The sequence below is a fragment of the Leptodactylus fuscus genome, chromosome 4 (assembly GCF_031893055.1).
Source record: "Leptodactylus fuscus isolate aLepFus1 chromosome 4, aLepFus1.hap2, whole genome shotgun sequence".
Taxonomy (NCBI): Eukaryota; Metazoa; Chordata; class Amphibia; order Anura; family Leptodactylidae; genus Leptodactylus; species Leptodactylus fuscus.
In genome coordinates this window covers 180,178,179-180,204,945 of record NC_134268.1, presented here as the reverse complement: position 1 = coordinate 180,204,945, position 26,767 = coordinate 180,178,179, and the positions used below count along the sequence as shown (strand labels likewise).

The 26,767-nt window shown below is 42.7% G+C and overlaps 1 protein-coding gene across 1 annotated transcript; it reads left to right on the top strand.

Annotated features, from left to right (window-relative positions):
- Positions 1-3,941: 3,941 nt before the first annotated feature.
- On the top strand, positions 3,942-25,595 carry CCDC126 (coiled-coil domain containing 126). The gene is made up of 3 exons (XM_075271473.1): positions 3,942-4,073; positions 14,450-14,829; positions 24,939-25,595. The coding sequence occupies exons 2-3, from the start codon at positions 14,592-14,594 to the stop codon at positions 25,118-25,120; spliced, it is 420 nt and encodes a 139-aa protein (XP_075127574.1). The 5' UTR covers positions 3,942-4,073; positions 14,450-14,591; the 3' UTR covers positions 25,121-25,595.
- The last annotated feature ends 1,172 nt before the right edge of the window (positions 25,596-26,767 follow it).

The following is a 26,767-nucleotide window of genomic DNA, read 5'->3' as shown; positions in this document are numbered from 1 at the left end:
GCATCCAACCCCCCCATACCTATATATTTTCTTAAAGTAGACACCTGCAGCATTGTCAGAATGCCACTTGGTACTGTATACGAACAGGCACCTTCATGCAATTTTGATTTAAGGTGAATGTTTTATGAAAAAATGCAAATAAATGTATATTAGTTGTTAAAAGCGGAAACCAAACAAAAAATTAAATGCACCAAACCTCCTAAAAATAAGAGTTCAACATGTGCAGAGTTCATACATGTCACTATGGCCTGAACCCGCATGAACGTGTCTTCAGAAAATCGCTAGAACTGGAAGGAACAAAATTCTGCTTTGAAGCTGGAAATGTTAAAAAAGTATCATCCTATAAAATGTAGGGATTACACACCATGAAAAGTAAGTGAACCCCTAAACCCTATATATTTTTTGAAAGTAGACAACCTGAAGATTACAAATGTCTTAATGGGTCATCGATAGCCACATCCACCTTCATGCAACTTTGCGACCAACACAAATAATTTTTTTTTTAAATACGCTAAAACACATATTTGCACCTAAAACTCATGTTCAATCTTACATTCATATACAAAATACTTTTAAAATAATAGCTTATGGTGTATACAATGTGTATATATACTATATGTACCGCAAACATCAACTACAACAAGAGCTCGGACTCCCAAAAACACGAATACAGAAGACAAGCAGGATTTTGCTGTTGTTCACTAATATGTTATAAAGCTATACTGCACCTACCAAACTGTGACTGTGATACCAAAATCTAACTTTTTTCAGAGTACACAGCATACCGTATATAAAAACACAATTTAATAGTTTATATATACAACCACCTTCATTCAACTTTGCCGCAAACAGAGATTGCTAGCAAAAATTGCGCAAAAATTCAAATTTGCCACTAAAGTGCGGCTCAAGAAATCCCTTTCTGCAAACATAATGTACTGTCCATAAAACTGCAATATGTGAGGAGTTCATACATACCACACATGTATATATTTACAGGGGCGGGTGTTAAAGAATCGCCAAAATCGCAGAAATGCGCCATCCCATTTTGTGCATGCAAATTAAATAGGACTTTACATAAAAATGTTATTTTCCATCCCCCTATAATAATTTTAGCAATCTATACGTTCATTTCTAGTGATAATCGTTATTACTATTATTTTAGTGTGTAACGGACATCACTAGAGACGTATTTTACTGTAGAAAGCTCAGGTATAGACAGGACAGGGATTGGCCGAAATGTAAACTTTATTTGCGACTTTATGTATATGTTGTGTAAGTGTTTGGTGCGACTTTTTTTTTGGGGGGGCTGCGACCTGGACAATGGTAAACGTCTGGGTCACAGTGCCAACAAACTTCCTGGTTATGTTCAGGAGGTATAACATAAGAATACCCCACTAGTAAAGCTCAGGGGGAATTACATTATAACTGTATGTGACAATCAGAGACAAATGTATAGTATACGCTCTGATTGGCAGGAGAAGGGTTAATAGGGACAATAGAGTCCCTGCCACCCCCCTCCTGCTGTCACATACAAGTTATGCAGAGAGTCAGATTGTTTTTCTCTCTCTCTCTCTGCTGCACTGCTCCCTGTCCCTCTCCCTTTCTTGTTAGAGCGCAAATTGCTTGCTTAGACAGGAGGGGGGGGGGGACACTTTGGAGCTCTATATCTTTGGACTGCATCAACATATCTTGATGCTTTCAATTGCATTTTAAAGAGGAGAATGCCATCTTTAAAACGCTGTCGGGAATTGAGATCTGCAGTTGGATCTCAATGCCAAATAGTGTTTTCAACAGTGAATTGCTCCAAGACTGTACATCCAATCATCGAGTTCTTGATATCATTTTAAAGATGAGAGTCTCTTCTTTAAAATGCATTTTAAAGCATCAAGATATGTTGATGCAGTCCAGAGATATCGACATTAGTAGGGAGGACGTACTAAGTACGTCCTCCGCTACTGAAGTGCCACCTTGGGAGCACGTACAGTGTACGTGCCTGGCAGCGAAAGGGTTAACTCATCTGCATCAGTTTTCTGGTACAGATGGGTGTAATTGTGGAGCATCTTTGGCAAATGGCCCTTTCTTGAGTCAAAGATGTTCTATATCCCTCATTCTGTGCCACACTCGACACTTCTTGTTACATAGCTAGTATGGTTGAATTAATATGTCCATCAAGTTCAACCAGGGGATGCGAAGGGTCATGACATTCTATACATTGCCATAAACATAGTGAAAACAGGCAGAGCAGGGCAGGCCAAGGACGCTTCGGTCCTATATATTTCTTCTTCTCAGGAAGTGACCTCATGTCTATTGGTCATTTGGCAAAGCCACAGTTCAGTGCCATTAAAATGAATGGGACCTAGCTGCAGTATGGCCAACGGATGTGATGCCACTACTTAAGAAGAAATCAGCCATGTTTTTGAAGTCCTGCACAACCCGTTTAAAGGGATTCTATCATTAGAATCCCGTTTTTAGTTAAACCCATGTCGGAATAGCCTTAAAGGGATTCTACCACTAAAACAACATTTTTTTCTATTTACCACGTCAGAATAGCCTTAAGAAAGGCTATTTGTCTTCTACCTTGCTCAGTCGCCTCTGGCCCGTCATTCCGTAGAAATACCAGTTTTTAGCGGTATGCAAATGAGTTATCTCGCAGCAATGGGGGCGTCCCCACTGCTGCCAGAGAACTCTCTCCAGTGATGCCTCCATCTTCAACAGCAACCGCGTCTTCTTCTGAATGGAGTCACACTCCACTCTTGCGCGCATGCGCAGTATGCTCCTTAGTTCTCCATAGAATTTAAATAGAAAAAATGTTGTTTTAGTGGTAGAATCCCTTTAAGAAAAGCTATTCTTCCCCTATCTTTAGAAGTCTTGGTACATATTCCCGGGTTCTTCATTATGGTAATGAGTTTTCTTGCAGCTCTGGGGGCGTTCCTCTGCGCTCAAACAGCAATGGGGGTGTCCTCTGTGCTGCGAGAAAGCTCTCCAGTGTCACCTTTTTCTTGTTCTCCACCTCTGACTCTTCTCTCCTGTTCGGGCCACAGGAAAATGCCCGACTGCACATGTCCGTCGGCCATTTTCCTGTGGCCGAACGGGAGAGATCACAGGAAAATGGCCGATGAACATGCGCAGTCGGTGCTTTTTGAAGAAGAGAAGAGGAGGGAGGCGGAAAAGAAGACAGAGGCCATTGCTGGAGAGTTTTCAAGCAGCACTGGCGGAACACCTCCAGTGCTGCGAGAAAACTCATTTGCATAAGGAAGAAAGAAGATATTTCTAAGGAACGGCAGCGCGGATCAGAATAATAAAGGTAAGAGAAGACTAGCCTTTCTTAAAGCCATTCCTAAGTGTATTTAGATTAAAAAGGATTTCTAACGATAGAATCCCTTTAAGTTTGGCATAACATGTCGTCTTAATGGATTCCCTTCGTTGACTGGCATTGTTTGGGGCACTGTAGCTGCTAATATCTGAGGACGAGGATTATCTGCACATTACAATATGATGGGTCATGGAATATACTTGGTGATAAATAATATATACTGCATTATTATTCACTCTATTCTGATCATGACAGGAAATGCATCCAAATCCATCGTGTAAATAATAGATAGCACATGAATGGACAAGAGAGAGGGATTGTATCCTGAGGTAAGCATTGCAGGCTACTAAATGGACAGCACTAATGTAAAAATCTATAACCTTCATAAAAGTGCCGCCACAGCAGCAGTCACATGCCCACCCTGCCTGCCCTGCTGCCTGCCATACAGCCCAACATAAACATTCCCCTCACAATCCCCCCAGCTCTAACTGACAGGAAGAGTGGAGGCACTGGGAGAGGGGCGTAAAGGCTGGCCAATCACATGCCGCCATTCATCCCGGGGAGGAGCGATCAGCCAATCAGAGGCAGCCTCTGATACAGACCCAGGAAGAGTCTGCGCTCGCTGGATTGTGCACTTGTCATTGTTTAGCGAGTAGTTGAAGCAGCTGGAGCAGCGGTCACAGAGAGATGGCAGAGCCCGGACAGCCAGGGCCAGTGTGACGGCGACAGCCCGGGGCCCCTCCTCACTAGCCGCCATCTGGTAAGACCACTGCATTGCTTATACTTGCCCTTGTTGCACAGCTGTGGACATGATCATTAGAAAATGAGTTGCCATCCCTTGGCTGACTAATAAAGCTGGCACATGTAGAGATGGGTATATATATGTATATGACTGGTATACACCAGCTAGAGGGGTACAGTCACTGACTACTTGTAGTATTTCAGCTTCATGATCTGCACTACATGCCAATCACTGTTATTTTATATAGCACCAACATATTCTGCAGCGCTGTACTTAGACTGTCCTCACATAAATGCAGTTTGGGGGGAGGGAAACTGTAGGACGGGTCCAGGAGAGCTACCCCTGAAAATTAAACATGTAATATTAGGGCTTATATAAATGGACAACACCGGTCGTATTCACGTCTGTTAAGCAGATACAAAAAAACTTGATATAAATGGATGGCCGTTCCTTTTACATAGAGATCATTGGGGTAAGAAAATGATCTATTTCTATCCTTCTGTTTTTGGTATAATACGTTCTTGGTGTTGGACAGAAACTGATCATATATATATATATATATATATATATATATATATATATATATATATATATTTATTTAACATTGGCTTTAGGGCCATTTGTTCTCCCACTGATCAAGAGATTTGGGGTTCGCAATATTCTACTGTGAATGGAGAGGTAGTTCGTTCTTGACCATTGCTCCATTCATTTCTAAGGGATTGAATAAGATTGTCGAGTAAAGTGGTGCTTTAGTCCTATACAAGTACATGGAACTGTGGTCACACTGGATACCATTCATGAAGGGCACTTGGGGACCCCTGTTCTTGACATAGGTTGGAGTCCCAGAAGTCAGACCTATAGCAATCGTAAATTTATCTCCTACTGTATCCTGTGGATAGGTAATACGTGTTGTGTTGGTGGGAAAACCTCTCTTTAAGGGGTATTCCGGTGACAACAGACTGCTGATCATTGAAGATCCGAACACTGGAACACACATCGATCATGAAAACTGGGGTTGCACCCCAGTCTTTAGCAGAGCGAAAGGTCTCGTAGTTCATGCTGCTCCAGTCCTTATAGCCACTTTGTGACTTTCAGTGTGACCACTGGAGATAGCAGACTGTTTTAGAATATATTGGTGCTATATAACTAAAAATGTATTATCTCTGGCATTCCCATTGATATAACGGAGTGGTACATGCCGTCCAACCAGTCGCTCCAGCTCTTGTGATCGGTGCAGGTCCCAGCGGTCAGACCCTCACCAATCATTGTTTGCTGTTTACTGAAATACCCCTTTAAGGATATGAAGGAGCCATAAATGTGGTCAGACTACTACTTGGTAAATCAAATGTCATGGTGCAATAAAGAGCTTCATTAATTCTAACACCCCTCCATTATTCATATTTGTTTTCTTGCAATGTGCTGTATTGTGCAAGCCTGTTAAAGTTTAATGAAGGATAAAGAGAGAGATTCCTTCTCACTGTACTGTTTGCTTTGATTTGCTTTCCCTGCAGCTGAAGCACTTGGGCCAGGTTCATACAGTGCATTGTATAATTGGCCAAAACATGGAATGAACGCTGAGAAGCAGAGGTCACACTACAATTTTTTTCAGGAAGTGTAAACATACTCCTTTTATAATTTTCGAGAAGTATTTTTAACCTCCGAGTGCAAGGTTTGGAGTCATGGAAAAAAAATCTGTAGGCCTAATAATGTTTTTAATGTCGCAATGTCATTTTGTTCACTGTTTATTCATATTTTTTTGGGAAGCAAAATACTAATTCGGCTATTTTTATCTACTTATCACTACTGTGTTTTCTGTATGGCACAAATGTTTCTGTCTTTTTATAGATTGGCTATTTTCGGACACAAGGATGGCTGATTTGTGTATTTTTATTTGTCATCTACGGAAAACGGTTGTGATATTATTTAGATCGCTTGCGACCTTACTGCAGCTTATGGCAGAATCATATACTCGTATAACTGTTGAGACCTGCTACAGGCAAGCCTTAATAATTATATATTTCTGACAAGCCGGGAGCCTTGGGAAGACACCTGTCATAGACAACAGATGACTCCTGCTTCTAAATGTAAAAGGGGGGGTGTGATTGGGAAGGGGGGGTTTTGGGCAGCCTCAGATGTACTAAATGTCTGCAATCAGAGACTACTCTGATCATGGGCATTCACATTGGATATTTGCTGTGTAAAACAACATAGACCTGGTGGTCAAAAGCAGAGAGTGTGCCGTATTTAACGGATGTCTGCAAGGATGTTGAAATTTGGGAAGTTTTAGAAGTATTAATACACTGTCTATCAATAAGTATTTGGACACCTGTGGTAGAATAGAAAAACATTTATTCATATTCAATAATTGGTAGAGCCTCCACGAGTGGCACTTACAGCCTCAACCCTCCGGGGCATGCTTTCCACAAGTCCTTGTATGATGGCTAGTGGTTTTTTATTCCCTTTGGCTTGGAGAAGACCAGTAAGTTCTTTCACCGATTTTGGACGGCTGCTGCATCGGTTAGTCCCAGAGGTGCTCGATAGGGTTCAAGTCTGGGCTCTGGGAAGGCTAGTCCAGTTGGTTAACCTGATTGTCACTGTACCTCGCTCCATGGCAGCTGGCGTTGTCATCCTGTAAGTAACATTGGTCCGCCATATTGTAGGAAGCACACTGTTATCTATATGCATCGGCGTTGAGTTTACCATGCACTGGGACCAAAGCGTGACGTACATCACGACCGCAGATATCGTCATTTGCATGGGTGTCCAAATACTCATTGGTAGACAGTGAATGAGATATTTTTTTAATGTGTAAAAATGGGTTACAGATGTTATGACCTCTGCTGAGCAGTATAAAGATGCCCATACACCCTTGGTTTGGCTGAGCATGCATGTGCTTGCAATGAGGAGCAGCAAGTAAGGTCCTGCAGGACACTTCTGGTGGTGGCTCATGAAGCCTCTGTACACTTACATTGCTGTAACATGTATGGGGCCCTTGAGTTTTTCCTTTATATATTCCTGCCCTTTAAAATCTTGTCTTGGCATTAGATTGAAAAAAACAAACAAATAAAACCTGCATCAAATTGCGTGTGTAAACTTGGCCGTAAAGACGTATTTAATATATTTATCATTTATAGAGTATCAATTGATATTCATATCCCTACAAATCCTTCCTCTGGAGTTCTCCATTCCAGGAGAACCAGGTCAAGTGACCCCTATTTGCCAATTGCTGGCTATTGTGGGTCTCCATAGAGTTCACAGGAGCAGTCATTACCCACGCACATGGCTCTCTTGCCTCTGGGGATTACTACAAAGATATGAGCAGCCAGGGCTCCAAAGGTGAAGCTGTATCTGTCATTTATGTCATTTTATGGTTATAGGTTACTGATGATATATTAGGTATAAACTTGTCTGTTCATTGGGTGCCCAGGAGTTCAATCCTGGCCCTAAACCAAGTTCAATACACTGTTGAAACGTGAAATCAAAATCTGATGGGCAGAGTGACTTTATTTTTCCACTGCATCTGGTTTTGCTCTTTTTAGTGGGTCCAAAGGATCACACTGAAGACAAGTTCACCTGGTGCACGCCTCTTGACATCCGAGAGCACCCTTCACTGAGGCATGCACCTACACATTTATATCTACGCCATGAGTAAATGTGAATATAAGAAACTTCGTAATACAACTTATTAAGGAGATCTATTTCTTTCACCACTTATTAAAGGGGCTCTATCGCTGGATTTTCGCTATTTTAGATAAACATATGCCTGAATAGCCTTTAAAAAGGCTATTCAAGTCCTGCAAATCGTTTGTTAAAAGAACCCCCAGTTTTAATGAATTATCTTTTAAACGTATATGTAAATGAGCCCTCCGTACACCCTCACGTCATACTTTGTTCACGCCCTCATCTGTGGTTCTTGTATGTAACTCCCTCCTCCTGCTTTCAATTCACTGCCTCCAACTGTCTCTTCCCTGCTTCTGGAAAAGGACCTGTGATGACGTCATTACTGCTCTGTGATTGACTTGTCCCTGTGATGACGTCACTACAACGTCCTTCGTCTTCTTCTAAGTAGTGATCTATAGGGTTGAGCGATCGTGTTCGGAAAAAATCGGATTCTGATTGGCGATCGAGAAAAATTCACAATCGCGATCGGAATCCCGAACACGATCTTTTTAGGTGGGATCGAGATCAGTAGTATTTCCCACAATGCTTTGCTTAGCCTTCACACTGAGTATATAGTGTATACTCAGTGTGAAGGCTCCGCTGCGGTTCCATAGGAATGAATGGAAGCAGCCGGCACACAGCCTTAACCCCCTGCGTGTCAGCTGCCTCCATTCATTCTAATGGAAGACTGAAGTAACATCTCTAGTAGCTACTTACTTCCATAGATGGCTGCTCCGGTCCCGGTGTTCTTCTTCGCCTCGCTGCCGCTCCACGCTGCAGTCTTCTTGCCTCGCTGTCCTGCCTCCCAGGTTAGTGTTTAAAGAGCTAGGAAGGCGGGGCTTGTGGCTTAGGAGAGTGTGGGCGGGTACAGGGTGGGGAGATGTGACGTCTTACCTCCCAGTACCCGCCCACACTCTCCTAACCCGGGAGGCAGGGGGCAGCGAGAAGAGCAGCGTGGAGCGGCAGCGAGGCGAAGAAGAACACCGGAGCAGCCATCTCTGCAGGTAAGTGGACACCAGGGGGGACTAAGTAGCCAGAGGATTAAAAAAAAATCCGTTGGCTACTTAGTGATTCGCTACACAGCGTGGATTCTAACAAAGCGTTCAATTATTAGATTCCATGCTGTATAGTGAATAGGATTGCTTTTAAAATCCGATCTCCGATTAATAAAAAAATCCCATTGACTTGCATTGGGATCGAGATCGGGTTCGAATGAAAAATGATCGGAAATCGGATTTTAAAATCGATCCTGAAAAGTCAAGATCGGCTCAACCCTAGTGATCTATGCAGAGCAGGTACTGCAGCTCCCCTTTTCTTTCATAGCTTTTCTTTCATAGCATAGATCTACTGTACACTTTGAGATCTAGGATAGAAGGATCGTCACTGGATAATCAAAAAATGACCCTGGGTCGGTCACATGACTTCCCTAGGGATATGGGTAACTATGCATTTTTGATTAATTGTGTTTAGATTAGTGTAGGGATTTCCAGTTATCCCGTACAACCCCTAAGTCAGTTTTGCTTTTAGCGAATTGATGTCAGACTGCTAAAACAGTGGTGTGTTATTTGTATCCACTGTCAGACCAGAACAACGGACACCCAGGTGCCGACGTGAACATAGCGTTAAACAGTATTTCAAGATACTGTAATGCAATGGGTTCCTGGGATGGAGCCAAATTCAAGACCTAACTGGGAGCAAAAAAATCTAAATTCTCCAGTATTTGTGCGCCTTTTAACAAATATTTCAGACGAAAGGCAAAACAAGATAGTGATGTTTTCTGCATATGTGGGCTAAAATGTTACAAGCCACAATATATATAAAAATGCAACAAACTGCGTAAAAAATGTCCTCAAAAACACCAGCAAGTGGAAGAAAAGTACAGCCAGAGGCACATTCCAGGCTCAGTATGCGTTTCGCTAATGGCTTCGCCTGGCAGTGGTTACAGAAAACAACCAGTAAGAACAAGCATTAAATATTCATCAAATAAAATCTATAATCAGGATCTTACCTGGATGTTACACAGGTCTGGCCAAATGTATAACACGTGTGCGGACATGACCAAAACTATCTTGGATAGGACGTCATGTGATTTGTATATAGAGTCACAAGCTGAGACACCTGAAGCTTTTGGTTAGGGTCTGATGCTAGACTGAAGGGGCCACATGACTTCTACAAACCTTGACCTTCTTGTTTCTGACTTGCACATCATCAGATCGCAGACAAGGCCATCAGCATGTCCTACTCACTATGGTGGGGTTATAGAGCCAGTCCACATGTGGCAGAGTTTGCTGAACCTGCAATACACCTTTAATTCTGTATTTCTTCAGTGTCTTTGTAGTCATGCATTATCACGTGTTTTGTTCTCCAGTTAAAGTGATTCTGTCACCAGGACCCAGCATATCAACCCAACACTGCGCATAAGTTATGGTTGCTTGACTCTCCCTTGTGTTTCCCCCTTGTGAATCGGAGCCTCCATTGCTGAGGTATGGTTGTTTTTGTTAATATGCAGAGCTCTTTGGAGCTGCGATGGCACTGTCGTTGCTCTAAAGAGGTAAGTGGCCACATCCTCATTGCTCCAGTGCTCTTTTTCATATTGACAAAAAGAGCAATATCTTGGCAACTAATTCAAAGAAAATGCCATAAAAGAAGTTCCGATCACCTGAATTAGTGTGGTGGGCTCTGATGATAGATTCCTTTTAAAGTGTTTTTGTGGTTTTAATACACATGCTGCGATTTACAAAAATGCGACAGTTTTTGGAAATTGTACCATTTCCACTTTATGTATTATTCTGCAGTGTGAAATGCCATGTGGGACCCTGGCCAAAAGGACAATTAAGTTTTTTTTTTTTCTTTTGTATTTCCGCCATGCTCCTAGATCAATAAAACCTGAACGTGTAAACCTTATGGTTAGCACTGTAGAGTAAATTAAGCCACAAAAACCTGTCCTTTTGAAGAGCAGGAATCTGTTGTGACATTCATAAAGCAAGACATTTCCCAATATCCCTTTAAGAAACATTTAGTTGGCTTTCTCCCAGAGCTGTAATATCTTGAAAGTCCATCCACAGCAGGTAACGGTTGGATTTTTGTACAAAACGCACAAGTATGTAAGGACAAAATGACTTTGAGGCAGCTAATAGAAGCGAGTGGAAAGGAATAAAGGTTTTACTGTGGAGGGATTATTGTAGGCCGTTCAGCAGTTAAATCATTAAACTGGCTTTGCTTCTTTCAACACGGATCCAGCTGTTACGATAAATGGCGCCGAATGTGGCGGCACAACAGCGGGTGAAATAATAGAACAGATTATTTTACCGAGACAACGCTTTAATGCTATTCATGGCACATACAACTGAAAGTGGACATTTCTTTCTATGGGCTGCAATGACCCACATTAGGCAGAAAGGGTAGTTATGAGGGCATTTGCCCATATATAACAAGTCTTGGGGCTGTTCACATTTTGCTTATACTTTACATTTAGCATATGACCTATAGTCCATTTTGAGATAGATATCGGAGAATGAATCTCATTTTATCTGAGGAACGCTGAGCGGGGTGACAGCCTGATCAGAGCAGATATACATATAGAAGGACCTGTGATAGCGCTCCTTCTCACACTTGGGGTGAAGCAGACGGTCACTTACAGTGCTGCCGAGTCCCATCAAGGTCTCATATATGGGGTGGGATTTATTCTCCCGCATGGAGGTCACCACAGACAGTATCCTTCTGTCACCCACCACCTGTACTGGGTCCAGGGGGCTCCCCAGGACAGAGCTGGCCCTTCTGATCAGCCTGTCAAGTCTATTTCTGTCCCTGGTTGATATACTGCTCCCCCAGGAGGCTACACAGAAAAAAATTGTTATATAATGAGAAGTTAGGCAACTTTTCAATATACATGTGGACCAGATTTACTTCTATGTTGCAACTAGACACTGGTATGAACATAGGATATAATGGGGCAACATGGCGTTCAAATTTTTAGCCTTGTGTGCATGGATTCTCGGAAAAAAAGGTGTGGCTTAAATGCGCCAAAATACACCAACATTGTCATAACATTCTGCCTCAAGTTAGCCAACTAACTATAACTATTATCCAGCATCAGCCACTGTGATAAATCTGGTGAGTTTTCAGACTGCGTTGTCTAACTGCATTTCAAGATATTTGCTCTCAGGTTATGGGACCAATCTTGTTAACATTCAGAGGCAGCAGACATTCCTGACCTACTTCTTAAGGCTGAAAGTATACTACAGTGACTCCAGGCTGACACATTTCACATACACTGATATATTGCTGAAAAAAAATCTGAACAGAGATTTGCATAGCTTATTTGTTTCTCTTGCAGAAGCCTGCCGGCGCTGGCATACACTGAGTTTTGATATGTTGGGTGTGTAAGGCTGGGAATACACATACACTTTTTAAGACTGTCTGAGGTTCACTTCATGATGTAGTTATTTAGAGCAGGGGTCCTCAAACTTTTTAAACAGTGGGCCAGAGGCAGAGCAGGTCGCACAGATATCGGGAGCGGTGCCCTCCAATAGATAAAGTGAAGTGCGCTCCATGGCCTGGCCCGAGCTCCCCAGGAGCTTCATTATAAATGCACGCCTGCTGGCGTTGTCGGCGGGGCCAGACAGAAGTGCTTGGCGGGCCGCAGTTTGAGGACCCCTGGTTTAGAGCCAAAGCCAGATGTGAATCCAGCAAGAAGTTCTTTATTTGTATTCTGGGTCAAAAAATGGCCACAAAAACTGAACTCGTGTTCCATCCATGAGCTTTCTGTCGGGGTGGAAACAAGATTTTCCCCATTCATTAATAGTAGGCACATCTGCATTGAAGTCTCTTGGACAAAAATGGCCCACAAACTCGTCTATTTCATCCAGTGATGCCTGAAGACACCCAACAGACCCCATTTTTTTCAATGGGGTCCTTCGGGATTCATTGCTGTCCACCATAAGACGGGCCATCTTTTCCCTTCTTGGGTCCTGCAACAGACCATAACAATGGAAACTCCGAAGCAAATATGAATGTAGTGAAAGACAGGATAGAGATACCAAACTCTAACAGGGAATATAAAATCCCAGGTACATTCACCTGCAGCACACCCAATGTAGTGTATTTAATAATGTGCACCAAATGTTCCACTGAAAATCTGTATGTTGGAGAGACCAGACAACAGCTCAGAATGCGTATGAATTCACATCGCCATACAATTAAAGAACGAAGACTTGACCTTCCTGTATCAAAACATTTCTGCAATGAGGATCATAATATCACCGATCACATGAACGTTTTGGTTTTGGGAGGGAATTTCAAATCAAAGAGAGAACGGCGCATTTATGAGTGTAAATTTATGACCCTGCTTCAAACACTTCTCTCCAGGGGTTAAATTTGTCACATGGTTTTATGTCACTTTATAGAAATCACTGACCTGTGAACTGATAAGGACCTGGAAGTGTTTACATTGTTCTTACCAATTACTAACAACACTCCACCCCCTTCCTCCTGGCATTCTAGAATTCTATCCCCATGTGTCCTTTGTGTACTGTATATAAATATGTATCCTTCAGAAATGATTTAAATTTACTTGAGAAAGGAGCCTAGAGGTCCGAAACGTTGTAATCTGTCATCATTATTAGTTAGCCATTAAAAAGGTATCAACTACTGAAGACTATCAAGTTTGTTTTTTTTTGTAGTGACCAGACAAATTCAAGATAACAAATTCTTATGTTAACTATAATAAAAAGCATAATGGAGCAGGGGTGGGCAGGCAAAGTAAAAAGTGGACTAAATGACTAAAATTGGGGTTGCTAATTGCAAAGAAAGAGGTCTAAGGCTCTGTTCACATGTGTTTTGTTGGTTTCCTTAGAAACAAAGCTCATATGGATAGAGTATCGGTAAATTTTCAAAATGGCTCTCCAGCTTCCAAAAATTCTTTGCAAATACATCCACAGCAATGCTATTCACTCACTGTTCCCTTGTTCTCCCTTTTCTTGGCTTTATTTTACTTGCTGCTCCTTGTATTACTGTTATTTACATGCAGTGAATCTGTGGACAAACTACATTTCCCATGATTCATCTGCCTGTTCTCACTCTGTCCCCCTCCCTTCTCCAGTCTCCCCTTCAATGAAATCTCACGCCCGGGGTCAGGTGCTGCTGTGACATTTCAACCAATCTCTGTAGCCCCTTCCTTAATAACATGGGGCTGTCTTCTTGGAAGATGCTACTCAAGAGGCGAACTATAGCACTTGGAGCTGTCTGTAGGCAAATATAACATCCGTCGCCTGGTGCACTTACAGGTTGATTTACATATCCATAAAAGATGATGATCTGCACATTACTCATTTGTTTGTGGCCACAAAGGCAGGGGAGTCATTTTAAGCCTGTGGATATATCCTAAGTGTCTGAGGCCCTCATGCTCGCAACAGATTGTGTATTCGGAGGGGGTTCCGATTTTAAGTCATAACATCCAAGCGCCTTCCGTGTTACATTGATTTCACTGAGGGCGTTATGTTCTGATCCGTTTTCATGGAGCTGAACAGGACATGCTCCATAATATTCAGAATGGACCCATCCCCCTTCCCCGGATTTCACACTCCTCACGCACACTTCATTTGCATGAGGCTTAAGAAACGAATATCCCTTTAAGTATATATTATGAGACAAACTGCCGGGTATATTCTAGGTTATGATCCTTTGATTCCTAAATTTTCAGCAAACACATTTAAGTTCTGTTTTTTGTTTTTCAGATGCAATTTGATGGCTTTTTGAGGAAGAGAAGTTCCTTAAAATGAACTGTACAAGTGACCGTGTGATCTCCAGTTTTATTTGTGTCTGACGCCTTAAGAAGAAATAAGTTTCTAGCTGAAGCTGAGCAGAGGTTGAAATAACATGTATTTAACATTCTCCAAGAAGTCGGTATCTCAGAAACTGAGCATTTTACTACTTGCCTTTGGATTCATTTGGGGGCTCATGTTGCTACGATACACAATCCAGTATCCCAGACATCAGAGCAGCACTGAGCTCAGAGAACAGATCTTGGACCTGAGCAGAAGATATGTGAAAGCCTTGGCCGACGAGAATAAAGACATTGTAAATGGAGGGAGTGGAAGCTCCATGGCAGGATATGGTAAGCTGTGCACATACAAAGGACTTCCTTTTTCTTTGTTCACTTACTTTAGTAAAATGTCCCATAACTTGATTTAGGCAGGAAAACCGCATTAAAAGCACTTTAACCAGACCAGGTTGTCAGTATCCAGAACTGTGAATCCCAAAAACTTCTGAAAGAGGGATCCTCTTGTGCGTGATACTTTCATTTAAGAACCCCCACTACTTTACCCCCAAATGTAATGAACCATGGAATTAATGGTGCTATATAAATAAACAATAATAATAATACTTTAGTCCCATTTGAAAAAGACAGCTATATCCATATATTCCCTCTTCTATTGTTCAGCTGTATACTGCCTCTGTCCTACTTCTTTGTTCATACATAGCTGTTAGACACACACAGCTCTGCTACCTTCATGTTTCCCCCTTCACACCACACTGCTGCTGCTATATTTTCCTACCTGTACACACAGCTCTGCTATATTCTTGTTCGTCAGTTACCTACATGCTTTCCCCTTACACTTGGCTCAGCTGCCTTCATGTTGCCCCTACACTTGGCACTATTACTTCTACATTTCCTTGCTACCTGCACACTGTGCCCCCCACGCTTAGCACCACTACCTCCGTGTTCTTTCCCCTATAGGCAGACATGCCTCTACCACAGGGGTAGGGAACCTTCGGCTCTCCAGCTGCTGTGAAACTACAACTCCCATCATGCTCCATTCACTTCCATGGGAGTTCCAAGAACAGCAGAGAAAGTATGCATGCTGGGAGTTGTAGTTTTGCAACAGCTGGAGAGCCGTACGTTCCCTACCCCTGCTCTACCACATCTGCAGCTATTGTACAAGTTCTGCTCATACATGTGACTGGTTATATGATTATGACATCATGAAGGGTTCTATTACAGGGCCTGTGAATTATCGGCACTTAGTATCACTGACAGTTTGCATTGCTATCCGCACTGCAGTGTGAAGAAGACTCTCAGCTTGGCTCACCCTCCCTACTACCCCAGAGTTCTGTACATGAACCCCCTAGGTATCACAACCCACAGTCTGGGAGTCTGTTATCTAGGTTAAAGAGATATGGAGAAAAAAAGCTGCAGCCATTCACAGAAGTCCAACCACAAGTGGTGTATACCCCAATGTCCTGTTACAGTGGTAACACATGGAGTGCGATGGACCCCAATGACTGTAATGGGGAACGTCTGCTAATCTGCTGGACTTTTTCCTCTGATGATTTTCGGCAGACACTGTGATGGAATGTCCAACAGAGACTCCAGTCCAGATGTGAATGTAGCCTTAGGGTTTCTTTTTGCACAAGGGCAGAACACTGTAGCCTTACTATACATATACTAGAGATAAAGATTAATATAAATTAATGTCTTTGATGTCAGTGGAGCCCATGTAAATCAATGGGTACAATCTCAGTAAGAAGAGCAGATCTTGGGGACTGACAGCAAAGGAAATTCTAAGCAGGGCGAAAATTTGATACAGGTGACTTCTTGCAATAGGCAGATGTGAATCGGGTATATTTATAAGTGTTGCAGGATTCTTGTTAGTGAAAGTATATTAGAAAGACGTTTATCCCTTTTTTTTTAAAAGTCAAAGTAAGAGCAGTGGATTTTATGCCTTTTAGTGTGGTGAAATGCTATGTACTGAACACAGTTATAATTGCAGTCAATTCTAAGGACACAGGAGCCGTCACTAAAGAGAGCTCCCTCCGCAGTGCATTGTGGTAGAGGGACAGAAGAGCGCCCTGCACAGTACAATGTGGTAGAGGGTCAGAAGAGCACCCTCTGCAGTGCCATGTGGTAGAGAGAGAAGAGCCCCCTCCGCAGTGCAATGTGGTAGAGAGAGAAGAGCACCCTCTGCAGTGCAGTGTAGTAGAGAGAGAAGAGCACCCTCCGCAGTGCAGTGTAGTAGAGGGACAGAATAGCACCCTCCGCAGTGCAGTGTGGTAGAGAGAGAAGAGCACCCTCTGCAGTGCAATGTGGTAGAGGGACAGACGAGCACTCTCCGCAGTGCAATGTGGTAGAGGGACAGAAGAGCACCCTCTGCAGTGCAGTGTAGTAGAGAGAGAAGAGCACCCTCCGCAGTGCAATGTGGTAGAGAGAGAAGAACACTCTCCGCAGTGCAATGTGGTAGAGGGACAGAAGAGCACCCTCTATAGTGCAGTGTGGTAGAGGGACAGACGAGCACCCTCCGTAGTGCAATGTGGTAGAGGGACAGAAGAGCACCCTCTGCAGTGCAGTGTAGTAGAGAGAGAAGAGCACCCTCCGCAGTGCAATGTGGTAGAGAGAGAAGAACACTCTCCGCAGTGCAATGTGGTAGAGGGACAGAAGAGCACCCTCTATAGTGCAGTGTGGTAGAGGGACAGACGAGCACCCTCCGTAGTGCAATGTGGTAGAGGGACAGAAGAGCACCCTCTGCAGTGCAGTGTGGTAGAGAGAGAAGAGAAGAGAGAAGAGCACCCTCTGCAGTGCCATGTGGTAGAGAGAGAAGAGCGCCCTCTGCAGTGCAGTGTGGTAGAGGGACAGAAGAGCACCCTCTATAGTGCAGTGTGGTAGAGGGACAGACGAGCACCCTCCGCAGTGCAATGTGGTAGAGGGACAGAAGAGCACCCTCTGCAGTGCAGTGTAGTAGAGAGAGAAGAGCACCCTCCGCAGTGCAGTGTAGTAGAGAGAGAAGAGCACCCTCCGCAGTGCAATGTGGTAGAGAGAGAAGAGAAGAGAGAGAAGAGCACCCTCTGCAGTGCCATGTGGTAGAGAGAGAAGAGCGCCCTCTGCAGTGCAGTGTGGTAGAGAGAAGTGCGCCCTCTGCAGTAGTGTGCAGAAGGGATTTCAAAACCTCTGAAAATACTGGAGAGTTCCCCTCCTCCTCTCTTCATCATGAATCAGAGCTGCATAAAGTCCCTATGTGTTTCCCCAGTGTCATCTGGTTTGTCAGGGGACATAATATTTAGTAACGCAGTCTCATGACATTGGCCATTCCAATTACTAGCGTCGTTAAAAGCAAAACATCACAGTGAGGCTGGGTTTACAGAGCGCTTTTGTTTTGCTAAAGAAGTGTGCGTAGTTTGTAATTGTAGTAATGAGTATCACATGTTACTATGTATTTTACCTGTATGCGAACAATCATTAAACTGCAAACCTTTGGTGTATTCGTTGCTAGCACACAGGTAAAATACATGGTAGCTTGTTCTACTCATTGCCACAATTAAATACAGCATAGGGCTCCTTCACTTCTGCACCCGGGGTCTCCGCTTTCAGGTTTCCATTTCATGCCCGAAACTGGGCAGCAAACGGAGATCTGCAGGCATTTTTCAAACCCATTCATTTGAATGGGTTTGAAAAGTGTCCGGCCGTGAGCCTTTTATGCTCTTCGTGGCAAAAGTTTTTTTTTTTTTTTTAACCGGACACAGAGTTGGACATGCAGGACTTTGTGTCCGGTTTAAAAAAACAAACAGTTTAGCCGCGGAGAGCATTAAACGCTCACCGGCGCTCACAGCCGGACTGTGCATCACAGGATTCCATTTTCTGCATGCAGAAGACAGAAACTGAAAGCGAAGACCCGAACGCTGATGTGAACCCAGCGTTATCCTTCTTCGCTGAACAGAGCGTACTGCGCATGCTTACTAAGGTCTGTACAGACTTCCGACACGCGAGTGAAGTCATCCAGGCTTCGGAGGGTCTGTACAGACCTTACTGAGCATGCGCAGTACGCTCTTGTTTGGCGGAAACTTCGAGGAGTGTACTGCGCGTGCGCGCAATTGCGGCCTCAAAAATATGGCCGCCGGCATGCACAGTCGGCTCTACTAGTGTCTTGCTGGCAGAGCTGACTACACAGGCGTCGGAGCTGACACAGAAGGAAGATGACAGAGAAGGGGAGGATGCAGCTGAAGAAGGAGGCGTCGCTGGAGAGAATTCTTGGGCAGCAGTGAGGACGCCCCCATTGCCATTTTACCGGTAAAAACTGGGATTTCACTAGCCCTTAAATATCTTTAGATCTTAGCTAAAGATATTTTTAGTTGGTATAATGCAGTTGTGTCTGGAAGGTATAAGGAGGAATTTCCTCTATTTGTTCATTTAGTGTCTTGAAAATATGAAGAGAACTGAAAGTCCTCCAGGGTGGAATTGTGTAAAATGACCAAAGCAAGTTTTATGTGAAATAAAGAAGAAGTGCGCTATTTGCTTTACTACACTCACAGTGACCGTTCCCAGAACTACTTATGTGCTATGATAGATCACCAGGAAGAGGAATGCTTTTATTTTCCCGTATTCACGCACTTGTGTAAAAATAATTTTGCACAAAATGTACCGCATAGTGTTGTGATTCCATTGCTGTGTGACATGATGACCTTTTGTACCCTGCCCATGTACTGGAGCACATTGGTGCCTTTTTTGCACCTTGTTAAAAATACGATAGGACAAGAAACTTCACTTACCAAAAAGAAAAAGCGGAAAGAAAAAAAAAAAGCTGGAAAAAAGGTGCAAATGCGTCAAAGTGAAACAAGGGAACAAGCCCCCAATAAAGGTGCAGTTTACTCCAACTCGAGTTCCTTGGTAAACGTGCCCCGTTGTTAGCAACATTGTTAGCAACATAATGCACAAAAAAAAAAAAAAAAAAAAAAAAAAGAAAAATTCTTCTGAACTATTTCTTTAGGGAATACAAGCTTTTATTAACAAGGACAGGAGAGGTAACCGCTCCTCTTAAAGTTACATTGTCCTAAATGAGCAGTGGCTTGGATAATCATTGTTCAGACCTGTGAATGCTGGGTCCTCGCGGTTTTGTGTTACTCTGTACTTTACATGGTCAAAAGTTTGTGCACACATAGCATTTGGTGAGGGCATAAATTCAGCACCATCCCCTGCACCCAATGCTAAAAGATTCATGAATTCAGGCATAAACTGTCATCAATTTCCATAGTCAGTCATTAGCAGTAGGATGAGACGTCCGCAAAAGCTCAGGGTCTTTCATCATGGCATTGTCATGTTATGTGTCCTTTTCAGCAAGTCAGATATTGGCAATGTCTGATCACTAGATCTGAGGCTCTAAACTGACTACCTGCTAAAAAATGGGGAGATATTTTTTATTTCACTGTATATGTTTTTTTTTACCAAATTTTTTAATATGCTCTGTTTTGTGAAAATTCAATAAAAATGTATTTAAAAAATAAATAGGGAGATGAGTCCATAGTGTGAGGGTAAAGCCTGGTGTGACAACTGGGGAAATGGTGATGGTGGAGGATAAAGGTCACTGTAGGGGAAGTCGGGGTAGGGAGTTTGCTGTGTAGGAGAACCATTAATACAAGAATAGATTGTGGACAGCTTCATAGATTTGAGTTCAGCCTCACAAAGGCCCAACATCTCCTTCTACCATTCCTGCTTTCAGCTTGAGCGATGTTAGATTGTATTAGATTCACACAGCAGGGTTGGGTGCAGTTAAAGGGATCCTTATCATTAAAACTTTTTTTTTTTTCTGCCTAAGAAAGGCTATTCTTCTCCTACCTTTAGATGTCTTCTCCGCGCTGCCGTTCAGTATATAACCTGATTTTCGTCAGTATGCAAATCGGTTCTCTCTCAGCACTGGGGGCAGACCCCAGCGCTCAAACAGCAATCGGGGCGACCCCAATGCTGCGAGAGAAATCACCGCCGCCGCCTCCAACTTCTTCAGGAATGGGTCTTCTTCGGCGGTGGCTTCAAACTTCTAGGCCTTTGGCAGCCGACTGCGCATGCCTGCCGGCCCAAGAAAATGGCTGCTTACAATACTGTGTAAGCGGCCATTTTTTTGTGGCCGGCGGGCATGCACAGTTGGCTTTGCCCTAGGCCTGAGGCCTAGAAGTTTGAAGCCTCCACCGGAAGAAGACGCGAAGAAGACCCGTTCCTGAAGAAGATGGAGGCAGTGTTGCGAGAGAATTCATTTGCATACCGTCGAATACTGGATTATATACCGAATGGCAGTGCCGAGTAGACATCTAAAGGTCGGAGAAGAATAGCCTTTCTTAAGGCTATTCCTACGTGGTAGGCAGAAAAAAATTAGTTTTAATGATAGGATCCCTTTAAAGGGGTATTCCTATAACTCTTGTTCTGCAGCCTACAAGGCTCTGTGCTCTCTTTACTTCCTGGATTTCTCGGCACATTGGTGGTGAGACCATTCGGTGGCCTAAGCAGTCGCTGCAGAGGGATTGCTATCTATCTATCTATCTATCTATCTATCTATCTATCTATCTATCTATCTCAATCATCTATCGATTGTACATGCCTTCATGGATGAGCCTCTCCTATTATCTAGGATTATGGAATTGAGTAATGATATACCCTGTAAAGAATTAGTTCCGTTTACTACATAATGATTCCTTTCTCTATTTAATAGAAACAAGCTCATCTCAATATATTATTCAGCAGCCTTCCTCTTCTTTCATTTCTATGTAATACAATTCTCCGTTCATAAAAGACAGTCATGTGTAGATATTCTGACTTATCCAGGCAGGCATCTGCTTACACCTATAATACTAGTCTTCATATATATAGCTCCAGCATATTCTGCAGCACTTGACATATAAGAAGATCACACAAGTAAAATGGCATGTAATACAAACTGCGAGACAAAACAAGTCCTTGCCCAGAAGAATTTTTACCGTAATCCTTAACTTATGCTATCCCTCCCACTACTAGCCCTTCACAAGTAACTAACTAAGCCCACCCCCCACGCACCATACTTGCCTAGCTTCCAATCTGGGAGACAGCTCCTCCTCCTTTCTTCTTCACTGTGTGCAGGCTGGAGTCACTACGCCAAGACCGGAAGTACCCGTGAGGCCTGCACAGTATAGAAGCAGGAAAACAAAGCAGCATTTCTAAAGTAATATATTTAGGAAAAGTCTTCAATTTACCTAAACTACCAGTAGACATAGGATCATTGAGATGGGAATAGCCCATAGAAAATCCATCTTGTGGGCTACAATTCAAGCAAGCCTATGCGTTTCAAGGCTGAACGGCTCAGTCATAGTATACTTGTTACACCATAGACCATATCTTATAAAACCATGAACCACACCCCCAAGACAAAAAGCATCTCAATCGCACACGTGTGCACATAAATTATCCACAAGAATACAAAACAAAAGATACACTGCACGCCTGCAAATAGTACAAGATAACATACAACCAAGTCCAAAGAAACTATACATATGAACAATATATAACACATTAGATAATTCACATGATTAATGAAAGGAAGATAAATCATAAAAATAACCATCCTATTAATATTATAAATGTGAAAGTTTGTGGGTTTGTGTGTTTGGATGTTTGCATGTTCGGATGTTTGTTCCTCAATCACGGAAAACCCGCTCGACCGATTCGGCTGAAATTTTCCACAAACATAGTTAATACACCCGATTAAATAATAGGCTACTTTTTGTGACAATAGCACACATATGTTTGTGCCAGGACCCCCACAAAACCCAAACTCACACCACCATCTCTGCAATCTCACACACTTTGGACCATAGCAAGCCACAAAATTCCTATTGTCCTCTACAGCCTCGCCCCTAACCCCACACAATCTCATATACATATACTTTATCACTTTGCCCCTCACCTTAGCGATACTCCAGGAGGATCTCTTTAACGCTCCGGAGCAGCCATGTTTGCCGACCCCCACCGCTCTGACAATCCGCGACACCCCCCACCCATGTCAATACCCCTAGGCGGTCTAAAAAATGCAAAAAAATTTTTTTTAAAAAAGTAAAAAAAATATTAAAAAAAATTAAAAAGGATTAAAAATTCAAATCACCCCCTTTTCCCTAGAACACATATAAAAGTACTTAAAAACTGTGAAACACATACATATTGGGTATCCCCACGTCCGAAATCGCCCGCTCTACAAAGCTATACGAATATTTTTCCTGTTCGGTAAACGCTGTAGCGGGAAAAATGGTCAAAAGTGCCAAACCGCTGTTTTTTCACTGTTTTGATTCTGATAAAAATTTGAATAAAAAGTGATCAAAGCAATAACATTTCCCGAAAATGGTAGAACTACAAAGTACACCCGGTCACGCAAAAAAAGACGCCCTATACATCCCCGTACACGCACGTATAAAAAAGTTACGGCTGTCAGAATATGGCGACTTTTCAAAAAAAACATTTTTAAACACAGTTTTGGATTTTTTTTAAGGGGTCAAAATGTAAATAAAACCATATAAATTTGGTATCCCCGGAATTGTAACGAAACACAGAATACAGGGGACATGTCATTTTGGTTGCACAGTGAACGCCGTAAAACCAAAGCCCGTAAGAAAGTCGCAGAAATGCATTTTTTCTTCAAATCCACCCCATTCTGAATTTTTTCCCTGCTTCCCAGTACATTATATAGAATAAATAATGGTGGCATCAGGAAGAAAAATTTGTCCCAGGAAAAATTAAGACCTCATATGACTCTGGGAGCGGAGAAATAAAAAAGTTATGGGGTTTAGAAGGAGGGGAGTCAAAAACGAAAATCAAAAAATGCCATCGGCGGGAAAGGGTTAACTTCAAATACTTCTGTCCCAAAGTCACTATGTAAAGTTTCTCACAACACCGTATATATAGCAGCTCAAATACAAATTAGCTTCAACACAAAAGTCTCATGTATTGTCTGCATTACAGCAAAAACAAGATACAAAGTTACATTTCATATCCCATCCCTTATACACAGTGCGAAAACCTTACCCACGCCTGCATATACCCACTTCTACAATCACCGCAGACGAAGTCGCGGGTACCAGCTAGTAATTCATATATAGCAAAATCCCACCAAAATATACCCTTCATTGTATAACTAACACACATAAATAAAAAATGTATGGCCTATATTTTTATAGATGACGCTACTGTTCGGGTTTCTGTTCATCGTTTTGGGACTCGAAAAACGGAAGCCCAATCCACTTAAAAAGTGGTCACCTGCAGAAACCTGCGGACCCCATAGACTGTAATGGAGTTCGCCAGGTTTCTGCCCAAAAAATGCAGAGAGAAAAGTTCTGCTTGCAGGACTTTCCTCTCTGCATTTTTCAAGCAGAATTGAGGATGGAATTCCTGAACAGAAACTGAGCGCTAGTGTGAACCTAGCCTTAGATCGAAGTTGGAAATATTAAAGGGATTCTACCATTGAAATGAATTTTTTTGGCGATCACACGTCGGAATAGCTTTTAGAAAGGCTATTCGTCTCTTACCTTTAGACGTAGTCTCCGCTGCGCCCTTCCTTAGAAATAACAGTTTTTACCGGTATGCAAATTAGTTCTCTCGTAGCGCTGACAGCGGGCCCCAGCGCTGAAAATGCGATGGGGGCGTCCCCACTGCTGCTCGAAAAACACGCTCCAGTGCCGCCTCTATCTTCGGCTGGATCCTCCCCTTCGTTGTCTTCCTTTGCGTCACCTCCAACGCCTGCGCAGTTGGTTCTGCCAGTGAGACCCCAGCAGAGCCGAGTGCGCATGCCGGCCGGCGGCCATTTTTGGGAGGCTGCTCCTGTATTGAACTACAAGAGCAAGAGTGGCCTCTCAAAAATGGCCGCCGGCTGGCATGCGCACTCTGCTCTGCTGGTGTCTCACTGGCAGAGCCAACTATGCAGGCGTTGGAGGTGACGCAAAGGAAGACGACGAAGGGGAGGATCCAGCCGGAGATAGAGGCGTCGCTGGAGCGTGTTTTCGAGCAGCAGTGGGGACGCCCCCATTGCTGCGAGAGAACTAATTTGCATACCGGTAAAAACCGGTATTTATAAGGAACGGCACAGCGGTAAGAGACGAATAGTCTTTCTAAAGGCTATTCTGAAGTGTGATCGCCCAAAAAATTCATTTCAATGGTAGAATCCCTTTAAGTTTTAGGCATAAGATTCATCATTCCTGTTCCTTCCTTTCCCCAATGTCATCTATTGAAGGAGGATCAGAGGCCTCAATACAATACAAAATTGGGGTTCGGCTAACTGTTCTCTATTGTGAATGGGCCTTCAGATATTAATTCATGCTGTTGCTCGCCTCTCGGCCATACAGTAAAAACTGCTGGAAACTGGCTTTTATGTTCCATCTATGTACAAGGTCACTTTGTGTATACATGTCTTTTATATTTTTAACCCTAGTTTATATTTTATTTGCCAACAGCCGATCTGAAGAGGACAATTGCGGTTCTCTTAGATGACATCCTGCTGCGCTTAGGAAAACTAGAGAACAAAATTGACTATGTTATATTGAATGGATCATCCAGTAACAGCACTAACAGCACCACTGGGAATCTGGTTCCTCTAACCACAAGCAAACGTGTCAATACCTCTGGAAAGCGATGATAAGAAATCACATCACCGCCTTGAGCTTACAGAAGGACTCCATTGTCACCACTCCAGCTCGAAGAATAGTTGCAAACAGTCTTGTCGAGAGCTTTAATATGAAGACTTACTGCTGTAATATCAAGTGTTACACACTTGTCGATACTTGGCCATATTTTTTTTTTTTTCTTAAATAAAGGATATGTTTTTCTACGTGTGTGAATTTATTATTAGTTGGTTCTAGAATATAATATTTAGTACTAAAAAAAGAAACTATTTTGAATCTGTTGTAAAAACCTATACTTGTATATTATATTTTGCTACACAGAAAATTTTATGTTTGAAGCTAAGGTTTTTGAACGTGTGACCCAAAGAATGTATTTATTTGCACTGTTAAAGCATAATATAACCATAGATGAATTGCTGTATTGTCTTATTTATGTAAGCTCACCAATGACCAATAAAAAGAATAGGAACCGTGCATTATTATAAAAAGTATTTCTGGAATTTTTAATTTTTTTTTAAACTTTGGGTTGGAGAAAAGAAAAATGTCCACTTTTATTTGAATGATATCTGTTTTAAAGGGGCTTGATCACTGGATGTTCACTATTTTACATAAACATATGACTGAATAGCCTTTAAAAAGGCTATTCAAGTCCTGCTAATCGCTTGTTAAAAGACCACCCCGTTTTAATGAATTACCTTTTAAACGTATATGTAAATGAGCCCTCCGTGCAACGTGGGCGTTCCCCCTGCGCCACTCACGTCATACTCTGTTCATGCCCTCCTCTGTGGTTCTTCTATGCAAGTCCCTCCTCCTGCTTTTGATTCACAGCCTCTAACTGTCTCCTCCCTACTAGTGGCACAGGATCTCGAACTGTCTCTTCCCCGACGACTGGAAAAGGACCTGTGATGACATCACTACAAGGTCCTTCGTCGTCTTCTAAGTAGTGATCTATGCAGAGCAGGGGCTGCAGCTCCCTGTGTCTATCATAGCATAGATCTACTGTGCACATGGAGATTTTTGATAGACACAGGGAGCTGCAGCCCCTGCTCTGCATAATCACTACTTAGAAGACAACGAAGGACCTTGTAGTGATGTCATCACAGGTCCTTTTCCAGTCGTCGGGGAAGAGACAGTTCGAGCTGATGAATCAAAAGCAGGAGGAGGGACTTACATAGAACAACCAAGAGAGGAGGGCGTGAACAGAGTATGACGTGAGGGGTGTACGGAGGGCTCCTTTACATATACGTTTAAAAGGTAATTCATTAAAACGGGGTGGTCTTTTAACAAACTATTAGCAGGACTTGAATAGCCTTTTTAAAGGCTATTCAGGCATATGTTTATCTAAAATAGCAAAAATCCAGTGATAGAGCCCCTTTAAAGGGAGTGTCACCAAAACTCAATATATATATATATATTCATTCCAGCCTGTAGATACATAGATTGGGGTCACCTGTATCAAAGTGTCTCCCCATTGTGAATATGGTGCTTCTGTCGCTGAGAGATTGCATTTTTTGTTGAATATGCAAATGAGCTCTTTGGAGCAAGACAGTGTTGACACTTACATCTTTGGAGCAATGGCAACAATTGCAAATTTTTCACCCCTGGGCTTTGCTTCAACTTCTGGTTAAAAATTGTAATCCTACCCCAGCACCTGCACATTA

Coding starts and splice junctions, on each gene's coding strand:
- CCDC126 (XM_075271473.1), top strand. CDS start 14,592: ATGTATTTAACATTCTCCAAGAAGTCGGTATCTCAGAAACTGAGCATT. Junction 14,830..24,938: donor AAGCTCCATGGCAGGATATG/GTAAGCTGTGCA, acceptor ATTTGCCAACAG/CCGATCTGAAGAGGACAATT.